A 19,275-nucleotide genomic window follows, 5' to 3' on the forward strand; every position below is an offset into this window, starting at 1 on the left:
ACACACACACACATATACACACTTACACACATATGAGCTTCCCTGATGGTTCAAGCAGTAAAAAAATCCTCCTGCAATGCAGGAGACACAGGAGACCCAGGTTGGATCCCTGGGTGGGGATGATCCCCTGGAGGAGGAAATGACAACCCACTCCAGTATTCTTGCCTGGGAAATCCCTTGGAGAGAGGAGCCTGGTGGGCTACAGTCTGTGGTTCACAAAGGGGTCAGACATGACCTAGCATGCACTCACATACGAGTGTGTGCTCATATGTGCCACAGGAGGGGTTGGAAATGCACTTCCTGACTCTGACACTTCCTGACGTGTGACTTTGAGTGCCTAATATCATCTCTGATGCTCTACATTCTAAAAGAAGGACCCTAAGACCTTTCTGAGTTCTCATGAGCATCAGTGAAATGGAGCAGGACCTTGTCTCCCATGTCCTCAGCCTGTCTTTTGTCTGTGGAAAAATTTGAGCCAAAAAAATAAGTTTAATCAGAGAAGTGAGAACTTTCAAAAACAAAGGAAAACAGTCAAAGGAAATCAAATAGTAAGAGCTTAGTCATTAAGCATAATCAAGGACCTTTAGTTCCTTCTCCAGGGCTATAGATAAGATTCTGAGCCATATCCTGTGAGTTGTCTTTGGATGCTGAAACCGCCCCCAGGTGGAGAAGTTAACTGCATGATGATCAGACTGTAGCCATGAGAGAAGCAGCCACAGTTCTGAGAACTGGCCTCAAGAAACAGAGACAAACTGGTCCTAGAACTAAAGACAAACTGTACCTAAAACCACCTCGATGACGCTGATCAGACTGCTGATGACCAACTACTGTACCTAAAACCACCTCGATGACGCTGATCAGACTGCTGATGACCAACTACTGTACCTAAAACCACCTCGATGACGCTGATCAGACTGCTGATGACCAACTTCAAGATGACTGTCAGAGCTGACGGTGCTGTTTCTGCAAGTAACCCCCTCCCACCGTCTATAAGAGCTCTTGCCTACTGTCAGCGAGGGGTAGTCGGCCACTGGCCAGGAATCCACCCTCTCCGCCCCAGGTGTCAGCACCCAAAATAAAGCAAACTTTTCTTTCCACCAGCCCAGCCCCTTATTGACTTTTGAGCGGTGAGCAGCCGGACCCACTCTCCATTACACCAGGGCCTCCCTCCACAAAGGGCTTGGCCCTTGGTGAAGGCTCAGTCCCCACGGCCAGTTCTTGTGCCCCAACCTCAGAAGGTCGAGCTGAGCAGAGGCAGGCCGGGGACGCTAGGTCTAGCCACTCGGCCAGCAGCCGCACTCAGTCAGCCCGCTCTTGTTTTCAACCCAGCATTTTATAGACTTCTCAATTTCCCCCTCTGATTCTGGCTTCAGGCTGCCTTGCTGGTGTATTAATAATAAATTGCAATGTACTGCGCAGGACTAGCTCTTTGCTATAGTTTACTGAGCACTTTTACCTACAATACGCCACTTAATTCTCATGACTTCTGTGAGGTGAGGAAGCCACGGGTCTCAGGAGGCGGGGGTCAGGCACAAGCTCAGAATCCACGCATGGCGGTCCCTCCCCTGCCGGCCAGGATGGCCAGGGCCCTGGCCCACCAGCGCACAGGTAGCCTTCTGTCCTGCTGACCCTGACCAGGTGCAATGCTCCAGACACAGAGCTGTCTGCTGGACACATGAGCAACGTTAGAAAAGCACCAGGAACTACCAGTCCATCTGTCATCTTCAAGAACGTCAGTGTCAGGACGGATGGAGGCTAAGGAGATGTGAGGATGCGTCCAGCCGCGGGGACGGCCAGCGGTGGGGACCTTGTGACTGAGAAGAGACTGTGAGACAGACTGTGTGTGAGCTGACAGTGGACGCCGCCGGCACCTACGTAAATTTCCTGGGCTTGATCACTCCTTTGTGATTACGGATTACATAAGAGACCGTGTGGTTCCAAGAAGCTGCAGAGCCAACGTGGGTGAGAGCTGCTCGTATGCTGTTCGTGTTACTTTTGTAAAGGTTCGAAACTAAAAAAATGTGCAATGGGCAGATATCTCGAGCAAACATATGTCTCTGATAACCAGCGTGCTGCCTGAAAGCCCATCAAATTTAGTTATACAGATCATTCTGTAATTCTAAATCATAGAGATGTGAGGGTGATTTGATCAGATCCGCTTGCCCTTTCCCATGCATGCATGAGCGTGTAAATGCATGTTCACAGACACGCACACCCAGTGCTGGAAGAACTCCAAGGCAGTCCTTCACCTCTGTGGGCACCTCTGACCTTTACGTTTATTTTATATCAAGCTAATGGTTCCCATCACGTGAGCCTGTTGGTCTTGGCTCTACTGGACGTGCTCATATAGAAAACAGCTCAGCCCAGAGTATTTGAAAACAGCTATGGGTTCTCAGCATCTCCTTTTTCTCAGTCCCTCTCCATAGTTTTGCATATTTTAGGACCAACATGGACCTTGGAGCCTTCCCAGAGTCTCCTGTCAAAATTCAAATTCTGGGGACCTGTCTGCTGGTCCCGTGCTTCTACTGTAGGAGATGCTGGTTTGATCCCTGATCAGGGAACTAAGATCCCACAGGTCATGGGGCAGCCAGGCCCACGTGCCGCAGCTAAAGAACCCTGCATGCCAACAAAAAAAAGAGCAAAACTTCAAATTCCCCAGAATAGAAAGGGGCTCGAGCCCAAGGCTCTTATTACAAACGTTGACCGTGTCAGTGTCCCCAGACTGAGTGATACAAACCAGCTCAGTAAGCGCCTAAGAATCAAACCAACAAACCCAGTTTCTCTGCCGGAGCTCGCACCCCAGCACTAAATAGTAGAACAATTAAAACCCTTGCAGATTGCGTGTCTGGGTCCAGATTCCAGCTCATTAGGAGCCAAGCCAAGATCTGAGCCTTCCCCTCCCAGAACAGGGCCTTTCCTGGGAGGGTGCTTGGCACACTCCATTCAAACAGTCACCTTCACAGGAGAGGCCATGTGAAGCCACGGCCTATCTGCTGACTTGTGGACCTGCTCCTGAATCAAGTCCTCCATGGGATGTCAGCGGAGGTGGGATTGTAGGTGGAGGTGATGGTGAGCGATGCTTGGGCTTTGGGGCTAGAACTGGGTGTAGGCATTATCTCCTCCAGGATTCAGTAGCTGTGAGAACTGAGAAAGCCACTCAAGCTCCTGGGGCCTCAGTGTCCCCACCTGTGACGCTGAGATAAAATGATCTCCCTTCCAGGGCTGAATAACTGAAGAAAGTAAATGCAAAGCTATGTGGGCTTTCCAGGTGGCGCTGGTGATAAAGAACCCACCTGCCAATGCAGGAGATGTAAGAGACATGGGTTCAATCCCTGGGTGGGGAAGGTCCCTTGGAGAAGGGCGTGCCAACCCACTCCAGTATTTTGCCTGGAGGATCTCCTGGACAGAGGAGCTTGGCAGGCTATAGTTCATAGGATCACAAAGAGTCAGACACAACTGAAGTGACTTAGCATGCACGTGGCCCTTAGTAGGCACTCAGCAAGTACCAGTCGTTAATGGATGTGGCCACCATTCCGGAAACGTTATAAATGATGCAAATTTGGCAAAGGTCCACTCTGTGTTTTCGGCTATGTAAGAAACAAATTAATTATGATAATAACATCAACGAAAGCACATCGTAGTCACTAATAAGAATTTTAAAATGTGTTGGGAAAACAACCCATGATATATTGGGAAAAAGCCAAGACAACCAGTAGACAAACTGTGGCCAAACAGATGAGCTTCTGTGCTGTTTAATACGTTTAATAAAACAGCGTAGCTTCCTGAAACTGCTGTCTTGCCAAACCGAAATATCCCACGGGCTTAAACAGAAAAGATGAACGACTCTGTTCATCTTACACAAGAACTGAAGTCTGTGAGATGGTCCCATTGGCGACCAGGAGGTGAGGGTCAGGGGTGAGAGCTGATGTTTGCTCAGCTCACAGGGCTAAACATTTTAAAGATGGTTCTGATGAACCTATGTGCAGGGCAGCAATGGAGATGCAGATGTAGAGAACAGACTTGTGGGCACAGTGTGGGAAGGAGAGGGTGGGACGAATTGAGAGAGTAGCATGGAACATATACATCACCATATGTAAAACAGATAGCCAGTGGGAATGGGAATGTGCTGTGCGACACATGGGTGGTGGTCTGCGAAAACCTAGAGGGGTGGGATGGGGTGGGAGATGGGAGGAAGGTTCAAGAGGGAGGGGACGTGTACACCTGTGGCTGATTCATGTCGATGTATGGCAGAAACCAGCGCATTATCCTAGAGCAAATACCTTGCAATAAAAAGTTTTTTAAAAAGATTAGTTAAACTTAAGTCTTGTATCTACAAGAATAAGATAGAGAGATTCTTGCTACACAAAGAGTGAATGCAGAGAATGGTAACTTTTTAAACACAGTCCAGACTGGGGAGCTTTCTTTTCATGCAGTAAGTGAGTGAACTGTATTAAGATGCAGATGAAAGGAAAAAACATAAGAGCAAATACCACCAACCGTGCCCCGAATTCAGAGCTCAGGGTGCCATCTGCTCACCAGCATCCTTGGGTGCAGGCCTGCGGTGGGATTGAGCTTAGGTGTCTGATGATCACAGCCCCTGGGAAGGTTCCCTCGCTCACCACTTTCAGAGACAACATCACAAGTCACAGACTGGAAGTCAGCCCGGGAATGACAATGGGGACGTTCTTGCAGACGAGGGAACAATAGGTCTGGTTCTGTTACACTGAGCCAACACTGGATTCATCAGCAATAGAGAAAGCCTGTCATAATAGCAGCGAATGAGCTTAATGCAATGAAGCAACCCCATACAAAAAGTCCCACCACCCCCAGAGTGATCAGTGATTCACCAGCTCCCTGAGGCCTCCGCCTCTCTCAAGGACTGCTGAGGCCTGACGGCTGTCCCGTTGGAAGGAACCAGAAGCACCGTGCATTTCCAGTTTATCATTTTGCAGGTGGTAAGACTCAGACCCTCAAAGGACATGGAACTGTTAAATCACAAAAAACGGTACCAAGCTCTGGAAAGACTTGCGTTCCTACTGTAGCTTCCTCTTCCCTGGGAGCATGCCAGCCAGCCCAGGAGTGACCAGATGTCTTGTCTGGAGAAGGGAGGCTTTTAGGAATGGCTCATTTTTTCAATTAGGATCATTTTCTGGCTCTAATTCAAGCAGGGCCCAAGCAACTCCTGCAACACACCGGCTTCTGTGGGAAACCGAATGTGGAATGTGGTGTGGCAGTACTCACATTGACCACAAGATGGTGCCAGTACCCTATGCCAGGGAACTTCCCTACCTGATCGCCCATACAGCATGTGTATATTTATTTTCAATGAGGTCAGGAGTATCAAGGTTGTAAAATAACATATTTTCACTTGTTTTCTTCCTACATCTCAGACATAGCTTTTCTGAAGTCAATTATCTCCCTGAGATGCTGTTCTCCCCACCCCCGTTCTCGCTGAGCTGCCTTTCAATGTATCAGAGTCTGACACCAATAGACCGAATGGGTGGGGGAGGGGGAGGGGGATGGGGTGGGTGGGGATGTAGTTTCCCTGTTCGGATGTTTTGTTTTAAAAGGCAGTCTGCAGACGTGAGGCCTCTGTTCTCCAGCCCCGTGGGTGAGGCCTAGAGAGGTGAAGGCCGTGATGGTGCCTGGGGAGGAGACGGGGGTCAGCTGGGAGCCCCCCGAACAGAGCCTCCAGCTCTGGTTCTCTGGTGATGCTCTGGGTGAGGGATGGAGGAGCATTTCTGGGGAGGTCCCGACAGAGGCCAAAAGGGGAGCAGTGGGCAGACACCCCCAGAACTCTCTATGTCGGTATCTGGTGCCGCACTTAAAGGGAGGCTTTGTCCAGAGCTGTGTGACCAGGATGGTGAAGGGGCGGGAAGAAAGATCACGGGTGTTCACACACACACACGCTTACACACACAGCACACACTTACACACACAGGCACCCATACACATACACAAGGGGGTGACGGCTTGCGGCTCTCACAAAGCACAGATCTGGAGCCTGGCTGACGCCCGGGAAACAGGCGGTCTAAAGGCCACACGCTCCTATTGGGGCTGCCATTTCTGGCATTCAGAGAAGGCCGCCCCCGGCTTCCGTGTCCTCCGAGGCACTAGGGATCCCACGGATCACTCCAAGCCCCACCTGCTGCTCACCGGGACCCCTGAGCTGCCCTGGATGAGCGTGCCCTGGATCCCCAACAGCACAGTGGTCGGTGGGTCACCTTCTGGTCCATCGCGTCCCCACAATTCATCTCAGAAACCCCGTCCATCCTCTCATCTGTCTAGATCTATTTTTAGGCTTCAAATAACAGTAGCTTCTTAATCGAGTGTGTGGTGATCTTCTCTGTTCTGAGGGAAAATCTCATCACACAGCCTTACTTTCGATGCTGGGAAGAGGCAGTCGGAGGGCGTCCATGGGTATTTCAGTTTCATAAACCTCTCCTGAGCTCCTCCCAGGTAGCAGAAGAACTAAAACCTAAAGAGGATCGTGTCCATTTCCTAAAAATTCTGGGAATCTAGTGGACAAGAAAAATAAACACCAACACTGCTATCCCATTAAGGCCGTCCTAGAGCTATGGGGACAAAGATGGGGAGCTGGGTTAGGAGGGCGTGGCTCCTGAGCCCAGCAACTTCTGCCATCAAAGGTGCCACATTCTAGAGTCCCTGGACCTCAACCTTCAGAGGGGCCACAGCCCCCAAACGGAGAAATAGCACTGCCTCAACCAGCCTCCCTGTATTCACTCAGGACTGGGCTCTCTGCATTTCTGATGTCGTTTGGATCAGCTACTGTCGATTAGCAGCATTTCGTCAACCTCTGGTGACTTCCAGATTTGCTCCAGCCTTAACTTCTTACACCTCTGACTCCTGGCCAGTCTCACAAGCCAAGCCGCTTGCCAGCCCGTCACGTTGCAGAGATGCCCTGTCCAGAGATGCCCTGGGCTCTGATGTGTGTGTGGGGGGGTGGGGTTGGTGAGGGTTCCTCGGGCCCCACCCACCGCACCACCAGTTGCAGAGTTCAGAGCGATTTCACCGCCTCCTCTGCAAAGCCCAGAGCTGACAATCCGAGTGCAGCAGGAGCCATGAATTAGTCCCCTGAACATGCAGGTGATTTAGATGGAAGGAGATGGAAGGGGACAGGTGCCCGGCCCTCCATAAATACTGTGCAGCTGCTGGGTGGGCTGCGGGGTGGGGAGAGAGGCCAGATAAGACCCCTGGGAGCAGAGGGGGCGGGACTGGCCTTCCAGGCTGATTACGTCTCTGCCCAAGGGGGCAGAGACAGCTCCACCTTGAAAGCCATAAAGCTGCTGAGGGCAGAGCTCACCTGGAGAGGCAGAGAGCCAAGCCCTACCCAGCAGAGCCTTCAGCAGAGCCTTCTATGGGGGCCCTGGCCCTTTTGTGTGGAGAGAGCAGGGGGACATGGATGGTGAGATACAGGTGATGGGCGTTCAGAAAACTGAGCAGAGAGAAAGATCAGAGAGGGATGGGAAGGGGGCCGATGAGGGAGAGCTGAAAGGGGAGGGGCTGGGGTTCCAGCACTTTGGGGACCCCCGGGCCCTCGTGGTTAGCATCTAGCTGGACACCTACACAACCTACATCTGACCTATGACATCTACACAAGCCCTCAGGGAGGGGCTGCGATCTCCACTCCTTGCACTGCCGGGCAGGTTCAGAAACATCTAGTGACCTGCCATGTCCGTAGTAGCTCAGGTACCCACCTTGCTACGTCCCCCAGCTCCCAGCAAGGAGACCTGGCTGACCCTGCGGGCCCCTCCACAAGGACCCAAATGGCAGGATTCCCTTCTTCCAAGGCTGAGTAATATTCCACGGTATGGATACGCCGTGTTTCCTTTACCAATTAATCCCCCATGGACATTTAGCTCGTTTCCACATCTTGGCTACTGTGAATAATTCTGCCGTGAATACTATCCTAAGTGAAATAATCCAGATGCAGAGAGACAAATATTGCAGAATCTAAAGTAGTGGAAGTCACAGGGAGGCGGGTGTGGGGAGGTGCTGGCCAAAGCGTGCAGTTAATCGAGATGAGTGAGTTGTGGAGACCTGGTGTACAGCAAGGTGACTGCAGTTGACGGTATCCTATCCCGCACTTGGAATTTGCTAAGAGCAGATCCTAAGGGTCCTCATCACACACAACGTGGTCATTGTGTGAGGTGATGGATGCCTTAGCGTGATTGCGACATTGTTCCACAATGTATTCACACATCAAAGCATCAGGCTGTACACCTTCCATATATACAAATTTTATCTGCCAATCACACCTCAAAAAAGACTTCCCAGGCCACGCTAGTGGTAAAGAACCCGCCTGCCAATGCAGGGAAACTAAGAGATCCAGGTTCCATCCCTGGGTCAGGAAGATCCCCTGGAGGAAGGCATGGCTACCCACTCTAGTATTCTGGCCTGGAGAATCCCATGGACAGAAGCGCCTGGCGGGCTACAGTTCATGAAGTCACAAAGCGTCAGACACAACTGAAGCAACTTAGCACGCACACAGGCACACACAGAGCTCAAAATAATAAAAGCTCATTTTGGAGCCGTAAGAGGTGGGTGGAGGGGAGGAAGGCGGGGAGTGGTCCTGGCAGTCCTTTCCCAAGCCGGGTCCCCTCCTTCTGCCCAGATGGGCTGATTCCAGGGACCTTTACAGCCTCTCACACCCCCACAACCATGGAGCCAGTGATGAGCTGCCAGAGAAACTGCCCAAAGCAAGCCCTGCCTCCCCGGCAACCCTCCTACAGCTCCCAAAATGCGCAAGAGGTGAACAGCCACAGAATCACAGACAAGTGCGGGCAATTGTTCTTTAGTAGAAACAAGAAAGAAAAAAATTAGATTTTGGCAGCAAGATTCTTTTTTCTATATTTCCCCCCCATGGGTTCACCTTGCATAAAGCCCAAGAGCCCAGTTTTTGTCCAAAGAGGAGGCTGGAAGATGAGAGGGCACTTTTGGGGAGCATCCATCTTCTCGGATGATGCAACCCAACGTGATTGCTTAATAGCAACTTGTTTTAATAGCCTATAAATGAGAAGTCGGAGACAATTAAAATTCATTCCCAATTAATTGGTTTTTTCTTCTCTCATTACCAAGAGTTGCCAGTCAGATAACAACCAAGCCTTAGAAACAAAGCTGCCTGCAGCCTCTACTTCGATGTGCTACCTGGAAGGAGGCTCGGAAACTTCCAGCCTCCGGGCTTCAGACTCCCGGGTCTGCAGCAAAGGATTCCTAGCCCTTCCGTGGGCAGGAGGGAGCAAACATCCTTAGAAGCTCAGGAACCTCTAAGCCGTGAAGTCACGGACAAGTTTATTACCGGATGCTGCCGAGGACTTTTTTATAGTTTTTAATTCCGGCTTATTTACTCTTGGGAGTAATGGCCGCAGCAAAGCACATTTATTACTGACTCAGTCTCTACTCTGGTTCCAAGTGAAGGCCTCCTCCCTCTCCTCCCTTCCCTTCTGGGCACCTCCCAAAATTCCAGTTGATAACCAGCCTGAGATGACAGCCCCTCAGGGGCCTGGCACTCACCCCCTGGGGACATTGGCAGGCAGGTGCCTCTCTCTGCCTCATCCCTGCTCCAAGAGAACTGCCCCCAATGCCCCATACCCTTGCCAGCTCTGCAGCCTTGAAACTACATCACAATATGTGCTGATGGCATTCACCCAGCACTTAATAGGTGCCAACCTGACTTAACCCTCACCAAGAGCACTCTTAACCAGAGACCTCACTCTCAGCAGTTCTCTGATCAAACAAACAAATAAGCAAAACAACAGGCTAAGTTTTCAAACACAGAGAGCCGGGACAGAAACTTAGCTGACCCCTGTTTCTCTATTTCCTGCACAGTTTTGATCTCTAGCTCTCTTTTAGGATGCTGGAGTCACTGGGAAAACCCTGATCTTGCCCTCTCTCTCTTTGACGTGGGAGAACAGTCCCGTTGAACTCCTGGCCTCATCTGGCTCTAGTGGCCCCGAGTAGACGGCTCTGAATGGCCAAGCCGGAGAGAAAGGCTGCAGGTCACAGAGAGGCCGGGCTGGGACGAGACCCTGAGATTGCAGGAGATTTGAGAATGGGCCACTTTAGAGAGCAGGGTCGGTCCCCAGGCTCTCACCACCAGCCAGTCTCCCCAGGATCAGAGTTCTCAGTGAATCTTTACTTTATTGTTATTGTTGGTTGAAATGCCTGTGATAACTGGGAGATATTTCTTAGGAAGCCAAATAATGGGATGCATTTCCAGCCTGGCTTTATAATTAATGTTTGCATCATTTATCTTTCGTGGAAAGATTATTCTGACTAACGAGGTTCTGGGCCACTAATTCATTACACTGCCTTGTCACTTCCTGCTCCTTCTTATTACCCAGAAATAGACTCATTAGTCAGAGTTCAATGACAGGGAGAAATTGTCTTCGTTAATTTAATTCCCTCACTCATTCTGGGCCCCATGTTTGTCCGAAATTGGGGACAAGAAGGGGGAAACATTAGTTGCCTCGAGTCTTTGCTTCTGTCTCATTATCCCTTCCACCTTGCTCCTGTTCAACAAGAAAAAAGCCTGGACAGCTCAGAGAAGTGGCCACACAGGCACTGCCCTTTCTCAGCTCAAAGCTGTAAGTGATCGGTGAGGGGACATAGTCCAAGGATTTAGACACTTGTAACACATAATCGAGGCGCTGGGGTTTTTTAACCTCAATTCTCAACTTGTAACATATAATCGAGGTGCTGGGTTGTTTTTTTTTTTTTTAAACCTCAGTTCTCAATTTGTAGTACTTCCTAGAAGGGAATTCTTAGGAATACCCAGGCATCGTCTTCAATAGTAAATATATATATATATATTAGCATTTACTATATAACTTAATATAATATTGATACATAATTATATAGAATATTGATATGTAATATATATTATATATTACACATTATGTACAGATTGTACCCAGGCAGGTATAGAGATATGACACAGTATCTATATGATACTGGGAGTTAGACAGACACGAATTCGTGAGGGAGCTGTGTGTCTTTACTGCAGATGCTTCGTATCTCTGAGCTGTACTTTCTCACCCACAAAACAGGAATGCCAGTAGCTATCTTTTGTTACCTTGAGGACTGAGCTTCATGAGGCGGCAGAGAAACTCATGCAGTGTGCTAGGACTAAGAACTTGGAGGAAAGGTGCTCTTGGAGTTAAACTAATCCAGACTCAGGCAGTGGAAGGGGAATGTCTTTATGCAGAGCTCCAGAGCTGGGGCACGTGGATATGGCCCAGGATGCCCCGGCCCACCCAGACTGTCTGAGCAGAGATCTCCGGGCTCAGGGCAAGGGCAGCAGTGGGAATGTCGACTCGGACTTCTGAGCTGTCACTCGGCCTCTGCCTGGAGGTCACGGGCTTCGCCCCTGTTAGGGCGTCAGAACTGTGCGTGCTTGCTGAGTGCTTACCCATCCTGAGATCCGCTGACCTGGGAGGGTGTGTTATGGGCTCCATGTCCACACAGACCAGGCCACTGGCAGAGCAGTTGACCGCCCCCTCAACCTTTCAATGCCTGTGTGTTTGTGGTGCACGACGTGTTCACACTCAATATCTCACCCTCAACGATGTAAACAGTTATAAGTGAACACCTCAGGCTTGGCCACAATTGTCTACAAGTTTCGTTTAAATAGAGGAACACCTGGAGATGAATGGAAGCAGGCTGGGTGTGGGGTGTGGACCTGTCATGACCCGTGATTGAGGCAGTCCTTCTTCCTAAGCCAAGAAGGTTGAGATCCGACAAGTGTCAATCAAGGGGGTGACAAGTCGGAAGTTCACAAGTCTCCATTCAGACCTGGCTTAGAGGTTGATGAATTCAACGATCTCAGGCACAGAGCCCTGAGACTAGCCTTGTTTTTAATCACCAGATAAAAAGGCCAGGTTAAATGAAGTGTCCTGGGTGAAAGTTTGGCACAATGCCTAGCACACACTAAAATCACAATATTATATATACATTTGGTTTTCATCCCTATCACTATTAAGAGAAATAATAAGAAGTAGAGAACTGGATGTTGAGCATTTTGCTGCAATATCTGTTGCTCATTATCAATCAGTTCTCAACACAGCAGTGAGATACAGGTCAAACCCATTCTACAGATGAGAAGAGTGGGGCTTAAAATGGCAAATAGCCAGAGGTCGGGAGCGTGGGGGCAGGGATTTGACCTGCGAGTCTGCCTATTTTCTGCAGCCCATGGGAGCTTCTGTTGTGTCCAGACACCTGCGCTGTCTCTTGCCCTGACTGGGTTCTCTTGCCTGGTCTGCTGTAAGATGCGCCCTAGACTGGATGGCATAAACAGCAGAAATTTACTTCCTCATAGTTCTAGAGGTGAAAAGTCCAAGATCAAGGTGTCTAGGGGCTCGGTTTCATTCTGAAGCATCTCTCCTTAGCCTGGAGATCTCCGTAGCCTGGAGATGCTACATCTGTTTCCTCATCTGTGTGTGTCTGGCTCCTAATCTCTTCTTGTAAGGAAATCAGTTAGACTGGAAAACGGCCCACTCCTATGACCTCCTATTTACCTGAACTACCCCTTAAACGGTCTGTCTCCAAAGACAGTCACATTCTGAGGGACTGGGGGTGAGGGCTTCAACATATGAAGTTCAGAGGGGACACAAGGTACCCCACAATAGTGCCCGCAAGTTTCCGATAAAGCTCTGTGTTCTTCACTTGCCCTGGGATCTATTCCTGGCTTCTCACATCTGTGCAGTGACTGTGTATCTGAAGTCTTTTTTGCCCCATGGTACTGAAGAGGCTTTTCCTCTGAATGCTCAGGCAAATGTCAGGATTAAGAGCCCTCGCTCCACAGCTGAGAGGTGGAAAGGTTGTGTAAGAGAGTGACTGCCTCAAGAGTCAGCCTTCAGAGGAGGTCCTCCCTAATCCCCCCAAGGCCAGGAGGGACTGTGTGAATGCCACTGGCAGACACAGAAAGCACTGGGAGCCCAGTTTCCCCAACTGCACGCTGGGTCCCCAAACATCATCTTCAGAAAGCAGTAGCATGAGTCCTGTCCCGGGTGCCAAATAGATGCAGGAAGGGCATGAGGTCTGGGAGACCCCGGCAGCTGCAGGAACTCCGAGTGGGTGCTGAGTGGCTTCGGTGCCTTGCTCACGTCTCTCCTTTCAATTGGTCACGAAAGACGGTGACCTGTGTAAGAAGGTGGCTTTTAAATATTGCTGGAAAAAGAAAATGTTCTAATCCAAAATAATGATGGAAGAGAGCCAAACCTACCTTCCAACTAACTCCGTCCTATAACCTTAGGCTTTGGGGGATAATGAACTTCATCTCATATCCACTAGGTTGGTTTTGTTCTACTAAGGTGCTCAAATTAACATATAGGAAGGAGAGACGGGAATGGAAACGCGTGGCCTGCACATTCATTTGGTACCTGGCGCGTGGGGGGAGACAGCTGGAGAGAGGGGGAATTTAATTTCCTGGGGCCCACATGTCTCTGAGTGATTGGCAGGCTAATTTTGCTCTCCACTAGGCCTGGTATTGAAAGGAAGTGAAGACTCAGGAAGCTGCCAAGAACTGTTCTTTACTGTTGGCAAAAATTCTAGACTTCATCAGAAAAATCAAGAACTCGGCTTAGAGATCTGGGGAGCCAGGATGGAAGGGGACGTTCAGGTAAGGATGATGGGCAGGTATGGTTAGAGCATCCTTTCCCAGGAGCCGTTCTCCGATGGGGTCTCCTACTTAGCTTTTGAAATAGTGCTGTGCTTGATATGCCTTTGTCGTGATGTGAGAGGCTCCGAGAATTAAATCAATTGCCTGGAGTCACACAGAGATTTAACGGCAGATTCAGGCCTCAAACCCCAGTTCTCCTATGTCTGTGCCCAATTCTTTTCTGTTGCTCTGTGCTGGCTCCTCCAAGGCCATGTCCTGAAGGTGCCTGTTTGGTCCAGAGTTGGATAGATCTAAAGAGCTAGAAAGGAGAAGCCCAGTTATTCTAAGGTTTAAAGGTTCCCCTCCCTGCCACCTGGTCCTCTTCTGGGAGAGTTTAAGTGCTCTATGTGATACACAGCAGTTAAAACCATGGCTATCATAGCGAGAGAGGTATAGCATCAAGTTCAGGTTCAAGGTCAAGTGACCTTGGGCAACATTATCTCACTTCCTCATTTGTAAAAAGAAGATGATAACACCAACATCATAGGGTCGTTTTGAAAATAAAATATGAGAGAGAGAACGGTTTCGCATGGTGTCTGAAATTCAAGAAGGCTAGCTTTAAAGGAATGTCACAGAATGGTCCTTGTCAGAAATGTAGGACTTTCTGCTGGCTTCAAAGCAGGCCTTGCAAAGGTGGCAGAGGAGGGGCTGTGGAATTTGACCCCTCACACTCATCACTGCCTTCTGACACCCAGAGACCTCAAGGTCCAAGAAGCACAAACTCCATCCAACAGCCTGTCCCTCCTTTCCAGAGCTGGTGCAGATGGACAGAGTGGTCAAGGAAGGCCTCAGAGCCCAAAGTGGAGAGGAAAACAGAGAGGGAGGTCAATGCTGGATCCACATGGTTAACTGTCGCCCACCCCTCCGAGGGGCACTCAAGACGAGAAGGGGGGCATACAATAGATCCCAAAGCCAAGGAAGAAACGCTTTCAGGGACCAGGCTGTGCAGTAAATACAGCAACTGGACCAGGCGATGGGGAGGTGATGGGGAAGAAGAACAGAGTGTGTGGGGTCTTGGGGAACAAGAGCGAGAGAGGGCAGAGCTGGTTCTCAGAAAGATCTTTGCTCCTCGTCACCTTTCAAAGGCAAAATCACAGCTTGGTGTTTTTGCATCTAAAAATATGCATTTGTGTGTTGCATGTGCAAGTGACGGCATGTTTGGGGATATATGTGTGTGCAAGCATTGCCGGTTCATCCTCCGATTCCACAGGGCACGTGAGTGCTGCCAGTGTGTTGTTTATAAGGCAGGTGCAAATGGAATTTTATCCTCTTGGTTCTGAGAGTCCCAGCATATGGAAACTATTCAAATACATCCATTGTACTTATATACCCTGTGGAAATGTTTCCTGTAAAATTAACATATACTCCATTACCTCCTTATTAACAGGAAATTCCAAGACACTGACTATCCACTCCAACAGCCTGGCTTCTCAGCGGCTCTTCCCTCTGAGCCCACAAGTCAAACTAAAGTGTCCAAAGAGGAAGCCTGGGGGTAAATGCAGTCCCTTCCCACCCATCCAATACCTGCCATCTGCATAAAAGGCAGACTATCGAGATGACGAAGGATTATGTCACAGCCCTTATTCTGTTACAAATTCTAAAAGAAGATGAATTTTCCAACAAAGTCAGTCACTCAATCAACCTTGATCCAAAGATAGTATCTGCTTTTTGAACACGGGGCCTTCGAAAGCCCTCCAACTTAGAACCCCATCTTATGCTGCCTGCCAGGCAAGATGCTAGCGTTGTTTCTGGACTGCAGTTTCTCTGCATTTTCAAAGCAGGGCAGAGTGAACAGAGCTCTCTTTTGGACTAGGATCCCAATAGATGCAGCCTAATTTTTCCCATTTTGCAGGGCAAATACCAAAGTTTACTTGGTCTGTCTACAGCATTGAAAGTGCAACTGGGGTCTTTGGGCATTCATTGAGAATATAATAAAAGACCTCAAGATTGGGATAGGAGGACATGAAAAGAGATTCGCAGTCATTTTCCATATAGAATCAATTTCAGAGAAGGACGTTGTATTTTGAGTTTTCTTTTTCTTTTTTTTTTTTTTTTTTGAGTTTTCTTTCTTTGTTGGTTTTCTTTGTTGAAATGGAGGAAAAGAGAATTAACCCATGGTGTAGCAAACATTTAGACATGGCATCAAATAGCTTAAATAATAAATTCTAGTAATTTTGCCTCTTTCTAACATTTCTAGGGTCTTCAGATTTGCCTCCTGTGTGTGGAGGAGAATTTCCCCCTCTGAGTGCCACAGACCGAAGTGGTTTCTATCTTTGTCTCCTTCTTCCCAACCTCCCCTCCACCCAGTCAACTCTATTTATCGCCTTTAATTGGGCATGATAAGACGATGCAATTTAAATATTTTTATTGAATTGAGCCATGTGTCCTTCACCTAGATTAACAGACTACTAAACAGAAGGCTTTACATTTCCTTCTTTCTTTCAAAAAAGAAATAGAAAATACATGTCAACAGAGCCGTCAATCAATTATTTCAGTGGATCATTCGCAAGTTATAGGAGAAATTAGAAGTCCTTCTGCTTTCATCTTAGGGGAGAGGAATTGAATTTCAAGAGAGTAGAAAACCCAGACTCATCTTGAACTTCAAAACACCTTCCCTGAATGACCAACTCATCTGTAATAAGTCAGCCTCCAGCTTTAAGACTCAGCTTAGCTGCAGGCTCAGGAGAAAAGAAGTGCTGTCGTAGCCTCCGAGACCACAAGGAATAGAAAAATAATGTCTGCGGTAACCAAACAGACCTGGCGATTAAGTAGATTCTTAATGTGCCAGAGGATCTGTTTCCCCACAAATCTCCTTCCTGTCCAGAAATTTCCGTGCCATTTGCAGTCGCATCACAACAGGCATGTTCACCTTCCAAATTCCTGATCCTCCTCCGGAATGTTCTGTCTATCCAGATGCAATCCCATCCTTCCCTACCCACTCTACCAGCACCCCATTGGCTGCCCACCGCAAAGCAGCTGGTACATAGAACCAGGACACAAAACCAACCCCTAACAGGCTGGAAACCTCGCCAGGGAAAGACTCCTTGGAGACAGCGCTAAGCATCCACCTTAGAGAACAGACCTCCTTCCAGGAGCAAAGGCTTCTACATCATCTCAGAAACCACAGCCACGGCCCGGACCTCCAGTCCTCGGCAAAGGCATTCACCGTCACTCTGGGCGCCTCCCCCTCCCTGTCTGCGCAAAGGACAGCGATCTCGTGGGCACCTACCTGTACCGCCCTCGACGGCCACCTCTTCCCACCTTCCCCGTTTCTTTCCGATCATTTTATTTTCCACTTTAAAACCATCCAACTTTGCCTTGGGGATGAGCAGAATGAAATGTCACTTACCTATAAAGAGAGAAACAGAAGAGAAAGCCATGCATCACATTACACACAAGGTCTTTGAAATCAAGGCCAGCCTTCCGACTTTGAAACCGGAACAGTGAGTGGGTATTCTTTCTTCCTCCCACCTTTCTATATTTAATGAAACTCGGGATTTTGCAAGAAGCCCATCCCTTGGGCCCAGCCTCCCCTCAAGATTTCCTTTGGTTTTGTGGTGGTTCCCTGTCCCTCCCCGCCACCCTGGCCCTGCACTGCCCGCTCCCTCTCTTCATTGAGGATGGGGCGGGAGGATGAGAGAGGACCAGAAGCTGGGGAAACCAAGGGAATGGGACATGGGGATGAGGTTGTGCGGTGCATGGAGCCTCTCCTCTCGGGGGAGGGGGTGTGGGGACTTGGGGTCAGGGCTGGTGGGTGCCTAGCTAGGGGTAAGGGTCAGAGTTCCCCCAGGATGACTTTCCTTGGAGGCCCTGGCAGCTTTTCGATGACTCTGGCTCTGAATTTTTCTGTCTCTCCCTCGCCCATTCCCCTCCTCACTCCTCCTTCCTGGGATAAACACACCCAAGATCTCTGCCCCCACCTTTGTGACATAGTATCCAAGGATCACCTCGTTGCTCAGGGTTCAGACCTGCTTCTAGAGGAATCACTAGTTATTTCAGCATCGCAAGGCCAGATGAGACCCACATGGGTCATTTTCTCTAGTCACCTGACTCCAAGTAGGATCTAGCCTGGTCCATCCATATCCTAGGGGAACCTCTGTCTATGAACAGGATGCTGGGTCCTCCCCTTGCCTGGTTCCTGGCCCCCTAGGCACCCAACATTCACACTGCAGGTTCCTCACAGCGGAGTGGACCCCCTCCCTCTGCTGCAGGGAAGCCCTGCTGAGTCCCTTGTTCTTCCAAGAGCAGCAGCTCACCACCCGAGATCCCGAATCCCCTCACATTGTAGATAAAGTCAACTCTAGTGGCCTGCCCTGGTGGCTTAGATGGTAAAGCATCTGTCTACAATGCGGGAGACCCGGGTTCAATCCCTGGGTCAGGAAGATCCCCTGGAGAAGGAAATGGCAACCCATTCCAGTATTCTTGCCTGGAAAATCCCATGGACGGAAGAGCCCAGTAGGCTACAGTCCATGGGGTCGCAAAGAGTCGGACATGACTGAGCGACTTTCATTCTTTTCTTTCTAGTGGGCTGCCACTGTCCTTTTCTTATTATGCCTGAATACCTCACTTCTTTTGAGCCCCTTAGAGATTTTAGTTGTCTGTCTTTCCCCCTCAGGCTTCTCTGAGAACCTCCTTGCAGGACACCCCCAGAGCTGAAGATTGAAAAGTAACCACATGTCTCCCATTTGATGAATTCTGATGCTGCATTCATTCCCCAAAGAGCTTTCCATTCAAGAAGCTCTGCTAAGGTCAGAGTCGTGGTCAGATGCCTCCAGGAAATATGTTCTCTCTCCCTGCGAGCTTTGTAGCACATCAGTCTAGTGAAGACTTGGAGAAGGTCTGCAGTGAAGAGCCAAGCTTAAATTTTTCTTAAAAGTATTTGATGCAGAAACTTTTTTTTTCCTATACACAAAATGGGCTTCCCAGGTGGCATTCATGGTAAAGAACCTGCCTGCCAGTGCAAGAGACGTAAGAGATGCGGGTTTGATCCCTGGGTCGGGAATATCCCCTGGAGGAGGAAATGGCAAGCCACTCCAGTATTCTTGCCTGGAGAATCCCATGGACAGAGGAGCCTGGTGGGCTCCAGTCCATGGGGTCACAGAGTCAGACACAACTGAAATGACTTCGCACGCACGCACAAACTAAAACACTCTTCTAGGGTTCAGAAGGATGGTTGTGTTGTGTTGTTGCTCTTGGGGTTTCATCACAGGCTGTGGCCAGGAGCCCGGGAGAGAATGTTCCTCTCTCCATGCGCTGTGGGAAGCACAGCCCAGGACCTGCCTACTGGACTCTGGCTTCACCCCTAGCCCACTGTGAGAGACCCACCAGGGTGCTCTGCCCAGCCCCTCCTCTGAGAGGTGGAGAGAGTCCCGCACCCCCTGCAGGCTCCACCAGCATGTGTGAGGCTGTCAGACTCTTTACATGTTCAAATGCGCGCTGTAAATTGTGAGCAGTGAATGGTTTTCAGGGCTTGGTATCCAGGACTGCTGTCCGGCGGCACTCCTGGAGAAACAGACAAACTGGTCTCCAGCTGCCCCCAGGAGCTGCTGCGGCTTTTGCCCTCCCCACGGGTGAGAGATCTGGACTGATGTGCCCAG

The 19,275-nt window shown here is 49.5% G+C and overlaps 1 protein-coding gene across 5 annotated transcripts in view; it reads right to left on the minus strand.

Moving 5' to 3' along the window:
• Positions 1-19,275, minus strand: part of NTM (neurotrimin) — a 964,182-nt gene that overhangs the window by 655,000 nt on the left and 289,907 nt on the right. Inside the window, exon 2 of one of the 5 annotated variants that reach the window (XM_070783417.1) lies at positions 16,908-17,027. The exons of the other annotated variants lie outside the window; for them this stretch is intronic. Within the exon in view, the coding sequence (XP_070639518.1) occupies positions 16,908-16,962 (55 nt within the window). The 5' untranslated portion in view covers positions 16,963-17,027. The remainder of the gene's footprint in view (positions 1-16,907; positions 17,028-19,275) is intronic. 5 annotated transcript variants of the gene reach the window in all.

Source organism: Bos indicus, chromosome 29 (genome assembly GCF_029378745.1).
Source record: "Bos indicus isolate NIAB-ARS_2022 breed Sahiwal x Tharparkar chromosome 29, NIAB-ARS_B.indTharparkar_mat_pri_1.0, whole genome shotgun sequence".
Classification (NCBI taxonomy): domain Eukaryota; kingdom Metazoa; phylum Chordata; class Mammalia; order Artiodactyla; family Bovidae; genus Bos; species Bos indicus.